Source organism: Corvus kubaryi, unplaced genomic scaffold (assembly GCF_017639235.1).
Source record: "Corvus kubaryi isolate FWS band 111438036 unplaced genomic scaffold, C.kubaryi_AGA036_p1.0 37253, whole genome shotgun sequence".
In the NCBI taxonomy this organism is placed as follows: Eukaryota; Metazoa; Chordata; class Aves; order Passeriformes; family Corvidae; genus Corvus; species Corvus kubaryi.
The window spans coordinates 290,560-311,528 of record NW_024581075.1 but is presented as its reverse complement, the minus strand read 5'-3'; the positions used below and the strand labels follow the sequence as shown (position 1 = coordinate 311,528).

General features: G+C 49.5%; 1 protein-coding gene across 4 annotated transcripts in view; it reads right to left on the bottom strand.

Annotated features, from left to right (window-relative positions):
- The window catches only part of DIP2B (disco interacting protein 2 homolog B), a 61,933-nt gene that overhangs the window by 6,618 nt on the left and 34,346 nt on the right, over positions 1-20,969 (bottom strand). For 2 of the 4 annotated variants that reach the window (XM_042023662.1, XM_042023665.1), the window contains exons 5-32: positions 20,326-20,538; positions 17,923-18,066; positions 17,521-17,640; positions 16,724-16,921; positions 16,403-16,494; positions 15,870-15,980; positions 14,561-14,684; positions 13,945-14,054; positions 13,132-13,234; positions 12,086-12,150; positions 11,489-11,582; positions 10,627-10,746; positions 9,946-10,060; positions 9,221-9,360; positions 8,881-9,017; positions 8,501-8,581; positions 8,255-8,382; positions 7,421-7,535; positions 5,973-6,174; positions 5,517-5,626; positions 5,315-5,395; positions 4,670-4,793; positions 4,174-4,295; positions 3,410-3,521; positions 2,851-2,960; positions 1,966-2,096; positions 1,267-1,435; positions 152-322 (exon numbers count right to left, since the gene is read on the bottom strand). In XM_042023662.1, the coding sequence (XP_041879596.1) occupies positions 152-322; positions 1,267-1,435; positions 1,966-2,096; positions 2,851-2,960; positions 3,410-3,521; positions 4,174-4,295; positions 4,670-4,793; positions 5,315-5,395; positions 5,517-5,626; positions 5,973-6,174; positions 7,421-7,535; positions 8,255-8,382; positions 8,501-8,581; positions 8,881-9,017; positions 9,221-9,360; positions 9,946-10,060; positions 10,627-10,746; positions 11,489-11,582; positions 12,086-12,150; positions 13,132-13,234; positions 13,945-14,054; positions 14,561-14,684; positions 15,870-15,980; positions 16,403-16,494; positions 16,724-16,921; positions 17,521-17,640; positions 17,923-18,066; positions 20,326-20,538 (3,542 nt within the window). The remainder of the gene's footprint in view (positions 1-151; positions 323-1,266; positions 1,436-1,965; positions 2,097-2,850; positions 2,961-3,409; positions 3,522-4,173; positions 4,296-4,669; positions 4,794-5,314; positions 5,396-5,516; positions 5,627-5,972; positions 6,175-7,420; positions 7,536-8,254; positions 8,383-8,500; positions 8,582-8,880; positions 9,018-9,220; positions 9,361-9,945; positions 10,061-10,626; positions 10,747-11,488; positions 11,583-12,085; positions 12,151-13,131; positions 13,235-13,944; positions 14,055-14,560; positions 14,685-15,869; positions 15,981-16,402; positions 16,495-16,723; positions 16,922-17,520; positions 17,641-17,922; positions 18,067-20,325; positions 20,539-20,969) is intronic. The other 2 variants (XM_042023663.1, XM_042023666.1) reach the window with 2 other exon arrangements.

Here is a 20,969-nt window from a genome sequence, read left to right as displayed (position 1 = left end):
GAGAGAAGCTGCTTAAATCTTGTGCCAGCTGCTTTCTACAGGGCAGATGTTGGGCTTCAGAAGCCTGTGCAGATGGGAAGTGTGGAATACAACCAAGCCTGGAGTCTGGAGTCGGGTGCCAGTGACAACAAAGGGCCCTGGGAAGCCATACCTGTAAACAGATGGCCACGTTGACCCGTGAGCCAAAGGTGGTGCTCACGGCTCGGGACGACAGCCCGATGTCCTTGAAGAGTTTGGAGAAGGAATGAGTGAGGGAAACCCGCGGCCGCTCCTCTGCCACCACCACGCAGGTCCGCACACAGGACAGGTTAATGCCTCGGGCCTGCACACAACACACGAGGCAAAGGGCTGGAGGTGTTCATCTGCCCCTCTCAAGAAGTGACATTTGCTTCTTAGCCCTTGAAATTACCCAGGAAATGCAGGACAAACCCAGCCCTTGTGTTCCAAGTTACCTTCCCTTTTCTGGTTCTCTTTGTAAATTGTGTCTGACCAGAGCCTGGAAACGCAGCCAGAGCAAGACATGCACCGACAGTGCTCCAAAACAAGACATGCACTGACCCTCCCCTGCCCCAGCTCTCAGCAGAGCTGCTCAGCCGAGGTGACACCTCTGAGTCGCTGCTTATACAGATGGAAACCAAACCCAGGGAGAGTAAAGTCATCCACTGGGATTGCACTGCCTCTTCAACAACACTGGGACCTGAAGCCATTATTATTTCTATGGCCTGACCAGCAGCAGGCAGAAGTTCCCATGTGCTGCTCACCTGGTGGCACAGCCCAGGCACCTGCAGAGCTCTGTGCCACCCAGAGAACAAGGCTGAGCCTTCATCTCACAGAGCCACTGCTCCAGGAAACCCCAGGGAAAAAGCCACCTCAGGCATGTCATGGAGCTATTTTTTTCCCTTCTCTCATCTCCAAGGAGAACACACCTCCATTGAGCAGCTCTCCTGACATGTGCTTTCCATCATGTGCTGGTCTGAGCCTCCACTGCAGACTGTTACATAAGGAATCTGCTGCAGAGCAGTGCTGGGATCCTCCCTGCTCAGGGCTGCCCTGACACTCCCTGACAGGTGCTCCCTGCACTGCCGGAGCTCCTGCTCCTTCCCAATCCTCTCCTCTCCTGGGGCTGTAGTTTTTGGAGATTGGCTTTTGGAGCACCCCTGGAGACTTGTGCGACAGGAATATTTGTGTTTAACAATCCTATCACTTTGCTTTATTACCAGAGTTCCCTTAATTTATGTAACGTAACACTCAGGAAACATTTCTTACCTTTAACATTTCAACTTGGTTTCCAAGTCCCTTTGTGCACAGTTCCATGACTGAATAGGAACAGAAAGTGTCCCTTATTTTATACTGGCTGACAGTAGATAACCAGAGAAAAAGATTGGATTCCAGCTCCATAGGAGGAATTAAAATTGACTGATGTCCAGAATACACACTGTGAAGAACATCAAGGGAGAAAACATTTTAGCGAAGCTTGCAGTTATCTTTAAATTAATATTTACTGTATTTGCACATTACGTTCCTGCTAGTCCAAAGGCAGGTTGTGGGACTGCAGCTGAGGCAAACTGGGGCAGCAGCATTTTAAAAATGCAACTTACTGTACAAGAATAACAATTTATCCACACACAAACACACACTGACAGTGAAGGAAGAGAACTGGCTCAACCCCACGCAGAACAAAAACTCCCTTATTGCAACATGTAATCAAGGAAGAAAGGGAAGAGAAACATTCTGAAGCCAGGAATATTTGGCAGCACAAACACACATAATCAAGATGGGATAACATCTTGCTAATCTGCAGCAAACGGGAACATGCTGTTGTCAGTTCCAAGACAAGCTCCCCCCTCACTGCAAATTAAGTCATTTTGTAATGTCAACACGTCTGTAATTACACCCAGAAGGACCCATTTCCCATTTATAACCAGCCAAGAGTTCATCTGCCCCTTTCCCCCCAGCGAGTCCTACCTGCAAAGGCACCAGAGCACAAATCCCAGCCCGCAGTAGGGGTCCAGACAAATGGCAATCTGCCGGGAGGAGTAGAGCTCACACTGGAGCTTGATGGCCCTGCACAGGCCACTGACCGCAGCGTGGGACATCTGCAACACAGGGGACACTGCTGGAGGCCCAGGACACCCCCCAGGGAATCCCCGCCACGGGCAGGTGAGAGCAAAGGCAGTTCATGGGGAGGCGTTGTGAGGGCAAACCCATGGTTTGGCTCCTGAGCTTTCACAGCAGATGCAGAGACGGCAGGGCCCTGACACCAACAGTGACACCAACAGTTAAACTTGAAGCTGCAGCTGTTTGAGTTCCACCTCAACATGAGGAAGAACTTCTTTCCAAAGGGGTGGCAGAGCACTGGAACAGCTGCCCAGGGTGGTCGTGGAGTCTTCCTCTCTGGAGACATTCCAAACCCCCCTGCTCCAGGTGACCCTGCCTCGGACTGAGGGATCTCCAGAGGTCCCTCCCAACCCCAGCTATCCTGTGATTCCAACTCCAAACACACATGAGCATTAACAACAGCCTAAGGCTTTCCTTTTCAGTTTCTTATCCTCTCTTTTCTGACTGCATCCCCACTCTGCTCTTGGTGGAGGCCAGCGGAGCTCAGAGCTCTGCTGCTCTCCCAAGGCAGCTCTCCAGCGGGAGGCAGCAGCAGAATTCCTGATCCCACTGTGGAGACCTGTTTTCCTCCACGGCAGAAATAACTCAGTGAACGGAAGCCCACAGCTTTGGCAGGAGAAAATCAGGGTCTTTGTTTAAGCTACAGGTTGGAGGTGGAGGTCAAGGGGAGGCGGCTCAGAGGGTGAGGCAAAGACAAGACACGAATGCCCATCTCCTAACCCGTTACTGTACCTTTACTCCTGTGAGCATGCCTGTTGTAGAAACACTAAAATCTAGATATGCCAACATTTCGGGTGTGGGTGGCTTATAGATCTGGGCTGGCCGTTTCCTGGGCAAGTCATCTGTGCAAGAGAGGAACAAAGGGGTTGATTTTGGTTCCTCAGCTGGTTATTTGAGAGGAGAACACAACTTTTAAAATGCCAGAGATGGAGGATAAAGCTTTCTATTAATTCTCTTTCCTGAAGAGACAGACTAGTGTGTGGCAAGACTCTTGCCAAAGCTCCCACAAAGAAAATTATTTATTCTCAGGAAAAGGGAGAAAAGACCAACTCGCCCTTGTCTTAAGCAGATTAAAGTTGTCTCCAGCAATCACTGTTGTCACTGCAATCATTTCCCATGCACAGCTCAATACAGGAGAGTTCTCAGGAAACAAGGGCACATCTTGGATACCTTTTGCTAATATTCAAACAAATTTTCAAGAGCCACCCAATGAAATGGGGACAGTCCCTTTGGAAGTCACTGGTCACCCCTCCACAGAACTTCAAGGAGCCTCTTGGCCCAGGGAGCTCACCTGTGTCGATGATGGTTGGCCAGGTTTTCACATCCACAGCACCAGCTGCCTCTCTGGACTTGAGCAGCCTCATCAAGGTCTGGGTTGTGAGGATACAGGCGGCTTTGCTGACCTGGAAAGAGCAACACTCACAGAAACAAGAGACAAGAGCATGTCCCAGCAGCACTGCCACTGCAAGAGCTGATGTTCAGAGACCATTCTATCATCTGCAGCCAATTTCTTTCAGCAAACCTTCAGCAATCCTTCCTCTGGCTTTTGCACGCTTTGCTCTGCTTCCCCTTCACTAAACCCCCAGTGCAGCCCAGCCTGCACAAACCCTGTCAGAACCTCCAGAGCAGGGGAGAAGGTGACACAGCAAGATCCAGATAACATAGCAAGATCCAGCCTTCTTCCCCACGGTCTCTCTTGGTTACTGGGCTTGGGAAGTGGCTTAACTGCAGGATTTGGACTTCCCCAGCAATAAGGAGCATCAAGGTGAAATTTTGGGTGGCAACATCATGTTGGTGTTCTCAGAAAGCACTGCACTCTGTCTGTGAGGAGGTGGTTCTCTCTGGCATTTGATGAATGAGAACACTGCCCCTCAGCCCCAAGATGTGCCCCGATCCCTCTCACACAGACAGCACGAGGCTGGTCAGCTGTGTCACCCCTGCAGCGGGTCAGTGTGACTTCTGTGTCACCTCTGGAGCCCGTGACCAATCCAGCCCCGCTCCGCCCACGCTCCCTGTGACACCCCTGGAGCCTGAGGCTGCACCCCTGCCACTCACCTCCACGATCATCCTCACTGTGGGCAGCGTTGCCACCAGGCTCTGGGCGTGGGGCGGGCGCACGGTGACGGGGACACAGCCCGAGTACAGGCAGCCGTAGAAGGCCGTGATGAGCTCGATGCCTGCAAGGACACGACAGCTGCACTGGGGGACACCGGAGGGACACAGCAGGGCACTGCTGCTCCCCCAGGCATCGCTCCCCTGGGATAAGGGAGACACTTCCACAGCACAGGTGGGCAACATCAGCAGCCCAGCACCAAGGGCAGCACGAGGAAGCTGGGAAAGCTCGGGATAGGGGATGGGGAAAGCAAAGGAACCACACAGGAAAGCAGCTCCATCATACAGGAAAAGAACATGCTAAGTGTCAAATGACTCAAAAGTCAGTCAGGACACACCAGTGAGCGCCTCTCACTAGCACTGAGTGTCTTTCCCATATTTCCAGATCCCAGTGAGGTTCCAAAGAAAGCCCAGGCCGTATTTCCCCAGTGGGACTCACCAGGAGGATAAAGAAGCACCACATTGTCTCCTGCATTGAGATGGCCTTTGTCACACAGCACTGATGCGATTCTTTCAGCCTTTTTGTGCAGCTGAAGGCAGGTGGCCGTGCACACAGTGGTTCCCTTGAAAGGAGACAAAAATGCTCTGAACAGGGGCTGGCACAACACAAACTGGCTGCTGTGAAATAAACCCAAGCTTGCTGGCTAGCAGGAGGCTACAGCTATGAGCTGTTATCTCTACCTAAAGGCTGCTGGCGCTCAGTGAGCCACTCATCCACTACAGTATCAAAGGATAGAGATGGAGTTAGATCTGCTCTAGAAAGTTCTACCTTCCAGGGAGTCAGTTCAGGTCTTCTTGCACCAGAACCTTGCCAGAATATACTCAACAGGGATACAGCATTAACTGATACAGGAACCAGTGGGACCTACAAACACGCTCAGTTTTAAAATGAAGCGTCGAACCGTGAGAGTCATTTGCTGAAGGGACCTACAGAGTCAAAGGGTCAAGCTTTAAGTTACAAATCTATGGGCAAAATCTGATACAGAGACTAAAGAGAGGCACTGCAGAGGGCAAAAGATTTTAAAGGCTCTCCAGCTGGATAACATGTGGACCTTAAAACCCAACAACTCAGCACTGACTGTACCTTGGCATTCAACAAAAGGAAGAGTGGGTGGTCAGGAGTCGCTTGAGCTCTCCACTGCAACACTTCAGTCAGGAACTGGTGCTGGAAGAGACAGGCAGGAATTCAACACCAGCTTCTCCTTCAGTGCTTCCCACTGCTGCTCTGCACCCAGCTGGAGGGGAAACTCCTTCCCATTCTGCAGTTGTCACAAACACTGGTTTACCTTTTTAACTAAATCATTGTCTTCTATTTGACCCAGATCTCTCCCAGAGGCTTGAGCGATTCGCTTCCCAGCAACCAGGTTCCCCACCATCACAGAGGCAGGGCCCACACCTGTGGAGAGACATCAGCACTTTGGGAAGGAGCAGAGCAAAGGTACCGAGAGTCTCTGCAGGATCCCACCGCTCCTGGGCACAGATGCAAGAGGAGAGGGAATGAAGCCTCACTGATGGAGTTCAGCAGGCACTGCTGGTCTCTATTCATCAGGAGGGAGAATCCCAGTGAGTTCAAGGGTGGGAATCAAAATTCCTGACTAACACATGCAAAGAGAGGCCTGGGACACGCCCCAGGCACGGGGTCCCCAGCAGGTGGGACAGGGAGCAGGACATGAGCCGGGGTTCCTGGGGCCGAGGCACTGAGCCCCAGTTTAACAACACCAAACAAAAGGGGTTCAGGTTACCTGGCTGTTTCTGCCTGGGCTTTGGCAAGTTTGTCACACAAGTGTGTGGGCACATGAGGATGTTGCAGGGGTGCAGAGAGCCCTCCAGAAAGTGCTGTTTGGTTTGGGAGATGTGGATCCCTCCCAGCGGAGTTTTTGGCAATGTGTTGGCTGGCACGAGAGCAAGGCAGTAAACACCCACTTGGTGAATGCTGTCAATTGCCTAGAGAAAGGAGAGATGGTCACTGGAGCTCCTGGCACTGCTGGCACAGTCTGCTGTTGCTGATGCACTGACATACTGCAAGGCAAAGCCCTGGACTTTTAAGGTGCCGGAGGAGTGAGTCAATCACTCACATCCCATTTCACCTCTGCACCACCAGCGAGTCCTGCAGTGAGCCTGGGTATATCCCTGCCTTTAGAGCCCATTTCACAGACACCCAATCCATTTTTAAATCTTTCATGACCAAAATCCCAAAATATCCACAGTTGCCTGATGAATCACACGATTCTGATCTCGGGATTGTATCCATCTGTCTCCTCTGAACCATCACACTCTGTTCCCTCCTGCCTGCCTCAGCGTTCAGGCATCTGATCCATTATTCAGAGCACCAGGTACTTCCCTGATTTTCCACCCTGGCTGCACACTTCACTCCCTGGATGTCATTCCTGGAATGACACACATGCAGTGCAGGCAGCTCTCAAAGGAAGTACTTGCTACTCATTCTTTTAGGACCACACTCATTCAGCTGTTCTGGCCTTTCCCTGCCCACTGGGTCCCTGCTGAAAATGCATCTCCAAAGAAAAGGGCGGCTTTAAAGCCGAACTCCGAGCTCCACATGATCCAGACTAAAAGCAGAACTCCAAAGCCTGAGCACACATCCACTCTGCAGTTCTCAGAGGTGACTGCCAGAGCCCCTCCGCTCTCATGGAATTCCAGACTGGTTGAGGAATGTCTTCCCAAAAATTAACTTAAATTTCTCCTCTTTCAGTTTGAAGCCGCTCCCCTTGTCCTGTCACTCCAGTTCCCTCAGGACACAACAGAACAGCTTGGACACAGCAGATGCACCCAGCTTGTGACCCTGCACAAACACCCTGTGCCAAGAGGGATACAAAGCTTGTGATACCTCCATGCCTGGGCTCTCTCCATTCCCGGGCTCCCTCCAGTCCCGGGCTCCCTCCATCCCCGGGCTCCCTCCATCCCCGGGCTCTCTCCATCCCCGGCCTCTCTCCATCCCCGGGCTCTCTCCATCCCCGGGCTCTCTCCATCCCTGGGCTCTCTCCATCCCTGGGCTCCCTCCATGCCTGGGCTCTCTCCATGCCTGGGCTCCCTCCATCCCCGGGCTCCCTCCATCCCCGGGCTCTCTCCATCCCCGGGCTCTCTCCATCCCCGGGCTCCCTCCATCGGGGCCACGCCTGTGTCCTCTGCTCTGCCCACACCCCAAAACCAGCACAGTTTCCCCTGGCTGTACCTGCAGCACCCGACTCATCCACTGGAAACTGTCCTCCTCGGAGGCATCCGGCCTCTGCTCTGCCACCACCACGATCCTCTCGTCATAGAACACAGACACGGAGAACACAGCAATCCTAAGGAAAAGGACAGGGCCACACTCCAGTTTCACTCCTTGGAAACAGGAAGCCAAGGAGAGATTAAAGACAGAAGTTGTTAAACTAACTATGGGGCAAAAACAAGAGAAAAAGCATCAGACAATTAACATTGAGTCAAAAGGAAAGACTGGGAAGTATTTAAGGGGTTAATTCCACTTTCTGATGAAATTTCCACATGGCACAGTCCCCCGTTCTCCCAACCTGCTGTCACATTCCTGTTCCAACTTCTGGCAAAGCACAAATGAAAGGAGATTTAAAGGCACCTACATGATGGTTTAAAATCTCTCGCTAAGTCTCACAGACATGAGCTCCAGCCCTGCCTGAAGATCTAGAAAATTATACCCAGAACTGCTAAATAAAAACCAAGTATCTTTGGACATTAATGAAACTCTTCCTTGCTGCCCCAGCCAGCAGCTAACGACTAAAACTCTGCAGAGGCAGAGAATTAATTTCTCCATGTGGCTGACGTATCTTGTTACTTGATTGCTTTCCCTAAAGCACCGACTTGATGAAAAGCTAGGCTGGATAGTGGGAAAAAGATCTGTGTTGGGCAGGATGAGGGCAATTACCACCTAAATCAAAAATATATTTACTTTAACTGAGCTACCCAAAGAGAAAGCCAAGAAAGTACTAAAGCTGCTGTTTCACTTTATTACATGCGGCAGCTTATGCGGAGGGACAAGGTTTCTTGTGCTGACCTTCCTCTGTAAACTGTTTTTATTGACTCCACAGCCAGTCCAGTGGCCACAATGTCGTCGGCGTTGTGCCTTCGCCCGCTCACTGTCAGCAATCCGTCCATTTTCCCAACCACAAACACCAAACTGCCCTGCAAGACAAGGAGGCATCCGTGAGGAACTCACAGCGAGCTCTTCTCGCACATCCTCTCACCCCAAAAGCTTTTCTCTGAAACACTGAAGGCCGGAGCTCCGAACTGCCTCACGTACAGGTCCAACAAATCCCAGCAAGCCGGAACGCACGAAGGGCACTTCCCCCACTGGAGAGCCAGAGGAGTTCACAGGGATCACCTGCAACACAAGGGAGGACACGGGAGGCAAAGTGGCCTGAGAATGGCAAAACCTTCCCCACCCCAAGAATTGCACTTAATGCGAGAGGAGGGAAGAGGAGAAGGGGAGGGAACCCTCGGTACAGCTGGGTGGGAGATGTTTGTGGAGGGAATTCTGAGTGTCTCTAACTGCAAGGGGTTTTCCAGTGCATATTTTTAAAAAACAACATTAACACTTCAGTTACAGACCCAAGAGGTTATACAGGACCACCAGTTTTATACAGGAAATGGGGCAAGAAAGATGCATCCTGCTAGACATACCTCGAAAGTATTCTTTGTCACCCCTGCCAGCCCATAGTACATCATTCCTCCTGCTCTGGAGCTCACACAGATTTCACCAATCTCATCTGTTTTACAGAGCTGGGGTGGCCCATCTGGTTTCACGATACACATCATGCCTAGGACAAATCAGGCTTTGTTAAAGCAGCTCCCAAACTTTACCCTGTGTGAGAACTGACACATTTAATCGTGACAGAAACGACTGAGTCTGGTGCTGCCCCACCTCCCCCGCTCCGAGGCTGATACAGGAGAGAACATTGACCCGTTCTGCTCCTAAAACATCCCCAAAAACATCTCACACGAGCCTCCTGCCCGTTTTTACCTCCTGGCATCACATGCCCGACATCCTGGACAGTGAGAGCAGAGTTTTTATCTTCAGTGTTGACCCGAATCACACCGAAACTCAGCCCGTTCATGGACAGGATGGCTCTGCCCGGCAAAGGGGCCCCGGGGACTCCAGGCCTGGGAAGGACACAAAAATCAATAAATACACTCAATCAGGCACCCAGGCTTGGTGTCAGACTCAGATGGGGATGGCACAGCACCAGAAATCCGCGCATTCAGTGTCTCTGCTTTGCGTAATCATTTCAAACTGTGACGGCAGCAGGGATCCCCACCCAAAGGAGCCACGTTTTCAATCCCTAAGGAACTGTGCTCCTGGATGCTGCAGCTCCTCTGCCAGCTCATTGTCTCACCCCATGGCAAATCCCAGCTCCCAGGCCACAGGACTGCAGGGCTGTTTCTTACAGAACGCAGCAACGGACAGAAACAGAGCACAAGAATGTCCAAATGATCTCGAATCTCATCTCAGATTCAGAACAGCTCCCAGGCTGTGGAAATCAGGAGCAGGAGAAGCCGTGCTCAGGCACTGCTGAGCTGTCACACACCTCAGAAATCACTCGGATCTCAGGAGGGAGGTTTAACAGCTCAGCGACTCGAGTACCTGAGCGCACACAGTAAATGTCAGAGGAGTTTATTACACCCTTAAATCAACTGTGACCAACCCAAGTGTGAACGAAGCCTAGCCTGGATGACTCAATCCGTTACCTCCGGATCGCCACAGTCATCGCTTCGGGGGAGGTGGCACAGGGACAAATTGCCTCTGGTTTGAGCCCATGGCTCTGAAACAAGCTCAGGAAGGCATCACAGGAGGAAACAGACCCTAGGAAGAAAGAAAAGATGCCACTAGGACTTCACAGAACTTGATTTCATGCCCACCTACAGGAAGGGTCAGGAGGAGGATCTGGGAAACTACAGGAGGAAGGGGCCTCAAGTTGTGCTGGGGAGGTTTAGGTTGGATATTAAGGAAAATCTCACTCCAAGGATGGTCAGGCATTGGAACAAGCCCAGATTGGATGTCCAGACATTGGATTCTGCCCAGAGCAGTGGTGGAATCACCATCCCTGGAGGGGTTTAGAGGACGTGTGGATGTGGCACTTGGGGACAGGGTTTACTGGTGAACACGGTGCTAGGTTAAGGGTTGGATTCGATGGCCTTAAAGGTCTTTTCTGCCTGAACAATTCTCTGATTTTATAAACATTGCTCCCCATCCAACTCTCCCTTCTCCTACTTTGCAGGATGTCTCCCAACCCAAAGGATGGCAGCACCTTGTCCTGTGCCCAAGCACCACGAGGCAGAGCTCTGCCCCAAATGAGACCCCCTCAGAAGCTGATCCTGATGCCAGGGGGCTGCAGCGAGAGGCCTGGGAGAGGGGCTGGGGACACTCACAGGGGTTGGCGCCGTCGGTGACGATCAGCATCCGCAGGGAGCTCAGGCTCACGTCTCTTTGGTCCCGATGGGCCATCATGGCCCAGTGCAAGTCTCGACACTTCACTAAAGCAACTTTTGCTGCAAACAACGCAGAAACAACACTTCAGGACAAATCACAGCTTTCCAAGAGTTATTTTCATATGGATACACAGTCTGAGCCCCCCACGTGAGGGAATTCTCACCTAAGCACGGAAGCCTTAAACAACTGAGACTGCAGTAAGAGCAAACCCAACACACAACGGCATCTACTGTGGCATCCAGGCCACTGCCACCACCTGAGCCAGGGTCTGTCATCCTCACAGCTCCTCCTTCAAAGGCCATAAATCATTATCACTCTCTGCAAGCCCTCAGTGAGGCCAGGGATCAAGTGCTCTTACTGCACTCTGCCATTTTCTTGGTTTCATAAAAGAAACTGGCTCCGAGTCACAAGATCCCCATCCTGTTCCCCAGCATTCATGTGGCATTAGGACTTTGTGCACAGAAATAAATGGCAAAGTCCCCTGTCCTCCCAAGACTTCCTGTTCCAACCTCTGGCAAGTTACCAATGCAAGGAGTTTTACAAGTATCTACATGACTGGGGGCTTAAAATCTCCCCTTGAGTGTCTTAGAGACAGGAGCCCCAGCCCTGCCTGAGCCATCTAGAAAATCATATCTACAGCTGTGAAATAGAAATCGAGTATCTTTGGACATCAGTGAAACTCTGGGCCCTCGAGATTTGGCACGGAAGAGCAAGAAGGATTTAAGGCATTTGGGATTTTAATGCCCCTCACTCGTGGATCCTGAGAACTCCAAGCTGAAGCTGTGGATCATCCCGAGTTACCTTTGTGGGCGTGAACCCTCTGCACCCACGAGAGAGGGCAGGTTTTCATCACAGAATAGGGCACGCTGATAGTGTGCAGCTTGTTCATTACATTCTGAAAAGCAGGAAAAAGATTGTTAGGAAAGGGATCACAAACCTCTCATGGAGCAGAAATAAGAGTCACCCTCAGTCCCCATCAACTTCCACCCCATCATGAATTCAGAGAGGTTTAGCCAGGCTGACTCTGTCGTTCCCCCAGAGAACTGCCGATCTGGCAGGGAGAGAAATGGTTGTTTTAACAGGTAATGGTCCTCAACCAGGGACTCAAGTGCTACTGTTATCACAGAATCATGGAATTCTGCAATGGGTTGGGTTGGGAGGGACCTTAAACCTCATCCAGTCCCACCCCCTGCCATGGCAGGGACACCTCCCACTATCCCACGTTGTTCCAAGCCCCGTCCAGCCTGGCCCTGGATGTTTCCACAGATGGGGCAGCCCCAGCTTCTCTGGGCACCCTGTGTCAGGGCCTCCCCCCCCTCACAGGGAAGAAATTTTTCCTAATATCCCATGTAATCATTAATCTCTCATTACAGAGAGTTCTGGAACGCTTCAACCCACCGTCAGAATGCCATGCCACAGCCCTGCGTCCTTCTTAAAATCCAACACATTCACTATTGTTTCACCTGGGAAAAGAAAGGTGCAGTTGGCAAGTGCAACGTGCCAGCTCAGCTGTGCCCATCATTTATGCCAGAATCTGCACACGGATGAACCTGTCACTGCTCTGTCAGACCTGCTCCACGGGGCACCCGCAGCAAGCCCAGAGCGTTACTGATCAGAGTGTTACTGATCAGAGCTCCTTGTGGTGCACAGTAACAACTGCACATCCATTCCCGAGCAGGAACACGTCCAGAAAGCTGCAAGGAAATCACATTCCAGCCTGCAACGTCCCTGAGTAGGACAGGAAGGGTCTGAAGCTCATTATGCACGAGCAGCGGAGCCAGAGAACATCATTCAAGCCCCTGACTCTCAGCAGTGATGGGAGCTCCAGTGATGGATTCTTCAAGGCAAATTTTGCATTTTAAAGCAATATGACCTACAGCTCTAGAAATAGTTTCATTAATGGATGTAGGAATTAGCTTGATTTACAAGGCAGACCAGAATAAACCATAACCTACAGCAAAACCCTCTGGAATGGCACCAGCATCTTCCAACCTGGGTTACCCAAAAAAACCTCACAGGACCAGAACAGCCCCAGCCCCAGAAGCTTTGGTATTTGCACGCTATCAGCACCAGAAGTTTGTGAAGACACTTCTATGGGCCATCAGTACACTGAGAGGGGACCTGAGACTGTTGGAAAATGCTCCGTTTTTCATTCATTTGCTCCTCTTTTGGTTCACCAGAACAGACTCAGTAACTTCATAGACATGACATAAATCCCACTTTTTATTCCTGTTCATTATGGCAGTGAAAATGATGCAGTTTTGGATGGAAAAACATCACAGCTAGTTTTCACTTTTGGGGGAGAATGAATCCGCACTTGAAAATTTTATTTACTTTTTCCAGTAAATATTGGTTACTCAGAGACAGCTGCTAAAGATATGAGAGGCAACCACTTAAAACAATGTTGAGCCTTCATTCCTCTGATGTTCTGTGCTCTCACCCACCTTCAGAGTAGTTGCAGGCCTGAGACAAGGCTTGGCAGTGAGCCAGCATAGCCACACGGGACACGGTGACACCCATGACGCTGCCCTCTTTGCTGGTCTTGTACTGCACAAGGGAGAAGAGAGTCAGGGGGGGCTCTGGATCCCACACAGGAAGGAAATTAAATCACAGAATCCACAGGAAAATAAAGTTTTCTCTAAAGCTGCTGAGACAAACCCAAAAACCATCTGTGTGTAAGACGGGATCAGCAAAGCTTAGACCCGAGGAGATGGTTATTGTGGCAGCACCCATGGAAAATCTCCACGGAGATGGGAGGAAAATGAACGTGTTTGTGTTGGTTTCACTATTGCCACTGCTCACGACATCTCTTCCTGCTCCCGTAAGGAACTGAAAGCCAACCTGTAATTTCAGGATGGCTGAACTAGCACCCAAACCACTGCAATCCCCACAAGTCGCCTTCTGGCCTAGGAACAACAACCAGCACTACCAGGAAGAACAGAGAATTCAAACTGCTGCTGGCTCAAGCACTGCCAGGAATGTGTGTTATCAAACACCATCCCAGAGCTCAGCTCTCTCCATCCCTCACTTTTTGGAACAAAAACCGTTCTCCAACTTATTCCGAGCAGTGCCCAAGGCCACGAAGGGATTCAAACCTAAAGTAAGCTTCCCAGCAGGATGTCCACAGTGAAAGACTTGTTTCAGTGGCAGGCAAGTGGGAAGTTTAAGGGAGTGAGGTGCAACCATTCTCTCCCTGGTGATTAGAACATTCAATTCAGCTCACGGAAGGTACTTTCTATTCCCCATTCACTACTTACCTCAATATATGCTGGCTCAGTTCCTGCTGCTGAGATGTTGGGCTGCCAGTCCTTGGGAGATTTGGAGAGATATTTTGAATCTGTCACAACCCATTTGAGTCTGGGCCAACCTGGAGCCAAAATTAAACGGTACATTAATATCAGTTTATTTATTGAGGGATTTATATTCTGCAAGAATACACTAAACCCCATCATTTGTCCAAGTTCAGTTACACAAGCAAAATTCCAAGCCAAGCCCAGCTACCAGCCAGAAGGTTCATCTCATTTCTCATCAGGGAGTTCAGTGGGCAACAAGGTACTTCCTCTCCTCAGGGAAGATCCCTGCAGCATTCCTAAATAAAACTTGTGAATAAAGCTGCCTTGGAACCTGCCAAATGCCACTGAAGGGACCTGAGCACAACCCTGGCTTGGGAGGTGGTTCCTTGTGACCCCCAGAACACCAGAGCAGTTGTGTCACACACATGGGTTGATCTCAGCACAAATCCTACAATATTTTGGTGATGGGATCAGGAGTTGCCCCTTTGCCCCTCAAGCGCTTTCAGAGTCCTGACAGCTCCTTTCAGATGGCTCAGCTGCAGCTGAAGTACAATCAAAAGCCAGTCTATAACCAACTCACCTTTAAACTGCACAATTTCTCCATTCTGGGTTTTTGGGAGCCCTTTCAGACACACTTCAGTGGTGAGGGCCAGAGCAATCCCACAGCTCCCCAGCAGGAAGCCGATCTGCTGCCCACCAGCATCCTGAGGGAAGAGGGGAAAAGTCATTCCTGTTCAAAGATGACAGAAGTCAGCTTTCCCTTACCAAAATCCAAGGTTTGATAATGCTTTGCGGACTGGGGGTAACGTTATGGTGAGGAAAAGAAGCAAACAACCCATTCCCACACACACTCAGCATCCCAGAATCACTACTGGAGGGACTTAGGCTAGTGGAAGGTGTTCCTGCCCATGGCAAATGATGGAACTGGATGGTCTCTAAGGTCCCCTCAAACTCAAAGCGCCCTGTGATCCCATGAAACGTGACCTTGGCAAGATTAAAATGCACTGGATGTGAAATCCAGGGAAAACAAGTGCTCCTGCCCAGCACCCAGGCATGGAGCACACCCCATCTCCTGGCATTAATGGAAACCCAGATGCTGCAAAGAGGAATCGGGAGGCAAAAAAAGCAAAACATGTAATTACACCGGAATAACGAGACCTCTCTATCCCCTGGAGCCAATCTCTGTTGCACAATGATAAAATGAGGAGGCTCACTCAGAAACTGATTGGGCAAATACTGGAGAAGTTTTAATTTTGCATTTGGTTGCTATAGCAGTCTGTCACAGTGCAGAGAATGAAATCAAAGCTCTGTGAGTCCCTGAGTGTTCCCAGACCAGTTCCCAGCTCACTGCCACCTCTCCTGCCACCATGTTTGCCACGAGCCTCTTGCTTTTGTTTCCTCTTATGGAATCCTACAGTTTCACACAGCTTTCGACAGGGCACTAATATGGCAACAGTGCAAAACTTCTGGTGAGGGTAAAGAAAACACTTTGTTGAGCAAAGAATTTACAGAAAGTGCCTCCAAGTCTTCAGGAACACTGAGCACCTCCACCTCCAGCAAAGTCAGAGCCTGGCAGAGCTCAGCAAGGCTGGATTGAGCCCCCTCCCATCAACCAGGGGCCAGATCCACACTAAAATCTGTTCTGTATAAATTATTTGCAATAAGGAAATGAACACTGCATCATTTAGGAGAATTGACCATCTCCAGCTGCTCAGCACAGCTCTGGTCAATATGTTTTTCCATTTCTAAATGCCATTCCGGGCTCCCAAAGGTCCTTGTTGGTACAGAGCTGCTCAGGCAGCAGCTGGAGGCTGTGAAACGCTGTCAGAGGCTGATGGCCTGACTTGGTTTCCATCCCACATCGCTTCTCCAAGTTCCATCAACGTTACCTTTCTGGTAAGAGGTACCTCTATAGGCACTGGGATCACTTCTGCCAGCAGACAGCCGTAAAATGCCACCATGAACATCACGGGGTCGTTGTTGGGATACACAAGGGCTACCTGCAACCCACACGTGTGCTGTTACTTGAAACAAGTTAAACTTTCAAAATCCAGACCTAGAGCGACTAAAACTCAGACAAACTTGGTGTTATTTCACATTCTGCCTCCCCCAGAATGTATGGAATGTGCCTGAGCTCCTCACGTAGTGCCCAGGCACGTGAGGCTCACACACAGCCAAGACACAGACATCAAAGCCTGCACTTCCCTCAGAGCTGCGTGCTCTTCCTCAGACGCATTTCAAAGCCCAGAGCCAAGAAGCTGCTCACAGAGGAGCCAGAACCCCTGAAAACTCACACCAATTTCTGTCCCAAGCAGCCTCATCCCTGGGGTTAGAGTCTCACTGTGGTGTCTGTGCCAAGTTCCAGCCCCCAAGCCCCTCGTTTTACTCCAGAGCGAGAAGCAGAGAATGCCAAAGTCATTACCCTGTCTCCAGGTTTTAACACGGGTTCGTTTTTGGTTCCCAGTTTATTAAGCAGGGTGTAGGCCAGCTTGAGACTTCTGCTCCAGAGTTTGCCTGGAACACAGAGAACAGAGACTTGCACAGCTCTGGATCAAGCAGCACAAGAGAACAGCTCACATCCTGGCTGTTTTTACCATCAACAGCCACACTGCTCTGTCTACAACACTCTCAGAGACCAGGAAGGTTTTCACAACCCCTCTAAACCCACGAGCCCTGTGCTCTCTCCACTGCTGCTCTTTGGGAGCAGCTGAGCAGGGGAAGGCAGGGCGGAGGCTCAACTCACCATACGTGAGGGTATAAACTGGTTTTCCTGTCACATCCAGTGCTGTCAGACAGGGACATTTAGCCTGAGTGGTTCCCCAGCGCTGCAGAGCTGCTTCCAAGGCAGGAGGCCAGTTACAGACCACTCCCAGGGGCTCTCCCTTCACCGGGGTCATCTGGCGGCCCTCGGGCTTGGGCTGATTCGGGTCGGGCTGCGGAACTAAGAAAATTCCATATTTCCAGTATCTGTTGGGATATTTCTAATATAATCCAGATAAAACAATATTCTCCATCTCTGCCCATTTGTCACTTGACAGTTCAGCTTGAAATAAACTCAAAACAAACCTAAAGGAAAAGAGGAAAAGCGTTTAACAACTCATTCCATCCCATTTCCTAAGAAGTCTCACTCAAAACAAGACATCATGAATGGAGTCTTCCCACAGGATGTTGTTCAAAGGTGTTCAACACATCAGTAGGGAAAGGAACACAGAACTGGAGAAAAGAAAACCTTAGCTGGAATGAAATTACCAGTGAGGACAATCCCCTTTGGGAAATTAATGAAAGTAGCCTAAGAAAATGAAGGGGGTTTAAAAATCTATTTGCCTTTTTTTTTTAAGAAGTTTAGCGTTGAGGAGGAGGTCCCCCAGAGCTCAGCAGAACAGTGAATTACTTCAAACACTGGTTTTGTGTCAGACTGTTCATGGAGGCTGCTGCAAAGAGCGAATCTGAGTCAACCTTGAGAACAACAGCACAGAGAACTCAGCTCCCCGAGTGTCTAATTGTAACAAATGTGCATAAAACCGTTATTTGTGCTATTACCTTCCACAATTTCTTCAAAATCATCCACAAAGAATTCCTTCAGGGGTGGTCTTTTAGGTCTTTTCAAGGTGTTCAACAACTGCTGAATTTTTGTGGAGACTCTGCTGCTCACAGGAACACCTGGAGGGAAAGACCAGAGCGCTGAGTGCCACGTCCAGTCGCTCCCTGGACACCTCCAGGGATTGGGACTCCACCACCTCCCTGGGCAGTTCCAAGGCCTGCCCACCCTGTCCACGAAGGAATTCCTCCTGAATGCCAAACCACGACGGCGGCACAGTAACGTCTTAATGCCAGTGCCAAAACCATTCCAGTTTTGTGATGTGCTTCAACGAGCTAGACTGGAGTTGGAAGAACAAACCCTGCGATTTAAGCCCTCTCTGAAAACTGCAGAAGGTTTCGTACCATCTGCAGTGTCCATGAGGCTGGAGCGGTTGGATCCCTTGTGCATCCCCTTCACGATTCCCGAGGGAGGGAGGTCGATGGCTGCCGGCCGCGCTGAGGGGGTGGAGGTAGTTGCTGTGACATCTGGGGGGACTGAGAAACTTTCTAAAAAAAGAAGAAAGCTGCTAAATACACCTTTTATTATCTCCGACAAGCAAAGTGTCAGTCAGTCAGCTGTTACCAATAATCCTAAGGATTGAAGGGTTGGATGTATGGGAACCCTCATTAATGCTAAACACACTGATTCCTAAAGGTTCAGCAGCTCTAGGAGAGGCACATTATGTGTTCTGGAAACCAAAAAACCAAAGGCACAAGGTTTTGTCCATGTCAGGAAAGTGCTGCAGCAAAACAGAATTCCTGTTCTTGGTTTCTAACCTTGAAGCTCAATTTCTTGACATTACGTACTGTGAAATAAATAAATAAATAAAATTTTAAAAGTTTGAGATTCACATGAGCTCTGAAACACCCAAAGTCCAGAACAAATCCCTCCCTCACCTATGCACTGATCTCTCTTGCTAGAATTCTACTATTTAGCTTTTTTGTGAGTGAGGGCTTTTGAAAACAAAACACGTGGGAATTTGACCAAAGCAGATCAGCAAAAATCGTGTTGGGTTTCAATCACTTCCAGCTGGGTGGTCACAGTTGTCCAGCAGTTACAGAACAAACCCAATGAACAGTGTGAACTGGGTCTTACTTCTGCTTCAAGCTGCAAGACACTGTCCTGCCTTTCAGCCGAGGCTGCAACTGTATCCTGCACGAATTCTCCAGTGAACTGTCTCTTAAACAAGGGATTTTTGCTTATGTGGGGTTTCTTTGCACAACCCAGCAGGTTCAATCATCTGATAGGGCAAGAATATTCTATTCTGGCTTAACAGCACCAGCAACTGTTGCTTACAAAGGAAAAACCCCACAGTATGAAACTACGGGCTGGGCTTTACAGATAGTCTGAAGTCAAATCCTAAATAATTCCCACTGACGGGGTTTTGTGATTGATTCTGTGTTGATTTCCCTTTTTCTAAGGAGGAAAAAGAACCCATTTCTGCATCCCTTTGGAGACACAGTGGCAAGGAATATTTCTCATGCACCGAACTTCTAAAATCACTGGAAAGGACATGGATTTGTACAATCCAAACATCTGCAGGACTTTGCATTGCTCTCGAGAGAGAGAGATGTGCAGAGCTGTGTATGTGAGAGTTCTATTCCTTTAAACCAGGATGAATGTGGCAAATGTAATTCTGACAAAGATTCAAAGCTTCTATTTTGCATAAGACACTAATTAGATTAGACAGTAGATATTCTGGAGGTAAAAAGCTGTGTTACCTTAATTCATTGCAAAAGGTAATGTGGCCTTCTGCATGCTCCAATTAAAAACAGCCTCTCTGCTTCAAAGACATTAATTATATTGACTACATTTTATGGGCAATCTCCTCAGTTTTCCATTTCAGGAAACAATTTGCATCCCAGCGAATAAACAAACAAAAATAACAGCAATAAAAAAATAAATAAGTGAAAGATAAAATCACCAGCACTTCTATGCACTGCTTGCCCCAACCCAGTTAAGCAGAAGCAGAGAGCACATGAAATACAGACAATGTCCTACGGTGCAGGAATTTCCTCACCAGCAGCTAAAAAGGACAAACATACACAGAGCAAAAACAAACTTGGCCATTTCATACAGAAGCATCAGCAGCAAGGAGCACCTCAGAGCCTCAGAAAACTGAGCCCGGGGTATCCAGATCTGTAGATTTTGCTCCGTCTCCTCAGTACCTGGATGCTCTGGTTATTCCTCAGACAGTCGTGGAAGAGCTGGGCTAAAGCTTTACTCCTCTAACCCCATTTTTTAATGACAGGCTCATTTGTTCACACACATGGCTGGATTTGGTTCTTTTTCTTTCCTGATCTAACGCAAACAATAAACCATCAGGGCTCAGAGCAAAATGAGGATGTTAAACACAGCATTCCCCCACTCCACAGGCACAGACACCCCTAGGGGATTCGTCAGGACACAGATGAAAATGCCACTTGCACTGGGCAGCTTTGTGCCCACAGGAGCTCCCAAGAGCTGGAGACATAAAGCAACACAGGACACAGAGAGTTGTGCCTCCTGCTCTGTCCACACTGTCCCTGCAGTCTTCCCTGCTTCCAGAAGCTCCTGCTCCCCACTCTCCCTTTTACAACCACCTCAATCTTCTGAAATTCTTCCGGAAAACAACAGTGTGACGGTGCAACTCCAACCAATCCTAGCAAGTTCCATCAATACCAGCTAAACTCTTGCTCCAAATTTCCCTTCTGCAACGGACAACTGCAGCTTTATCAACACAGTCTGAACTCGAAGCGATTGTTCTGTTCGTACCCAGCTCCTACCTATTCGAGTATTGGCAAATACATCAGCTAGTGACCCACTGGTCCCTTTGCCTTCTCCATGGGAAAGTGTAGAGGATGCTGATGAGGATGTGGATGACCCCTGAACAGATCGGTTGATCCAAGACTCAGCATTCTGTAAGCTCTGGTGCAATGCAGCAGAGAGAGCAGCTTGGCGCCTGAGCGAGCCCTCGTCCTCGGAGGCGGAAGACGTGTCTGTGTGGAAGCAGAAAGAAAATCTAGCTGCTTAGGGAAAAGCACATGGCACTGAACATGCTCTTTCCAATCACATATCAACAGCACAGGCTTTCACAGGAAGATCTGTTTTCCACGGGCTGTTACATCAGCCACACCAGAGGTTAAAGCAGCAGAATTGTCAGTGGGAACACACTCACCCCTGTTTGATTCACCTCCTCAGACAACATCCTTCCCCTGGGGTCTCCAAGCCTAGAACTTAACTCTCATTACTTTTCCATTCACATTCCATAATATCAGATGCTGTTTTGCCTAACTCTGGTCATTCTGAACTGGAAAGTGAGGGGTGAGGGTTGTTGTCAAACTGCAAAGTCCCAGGAACAAAGAAAACACAGGAAACAACTGTGCCAAGGCCACAGCAGAAAACGCTTTTGTCTGGGGCTCTAAATGGG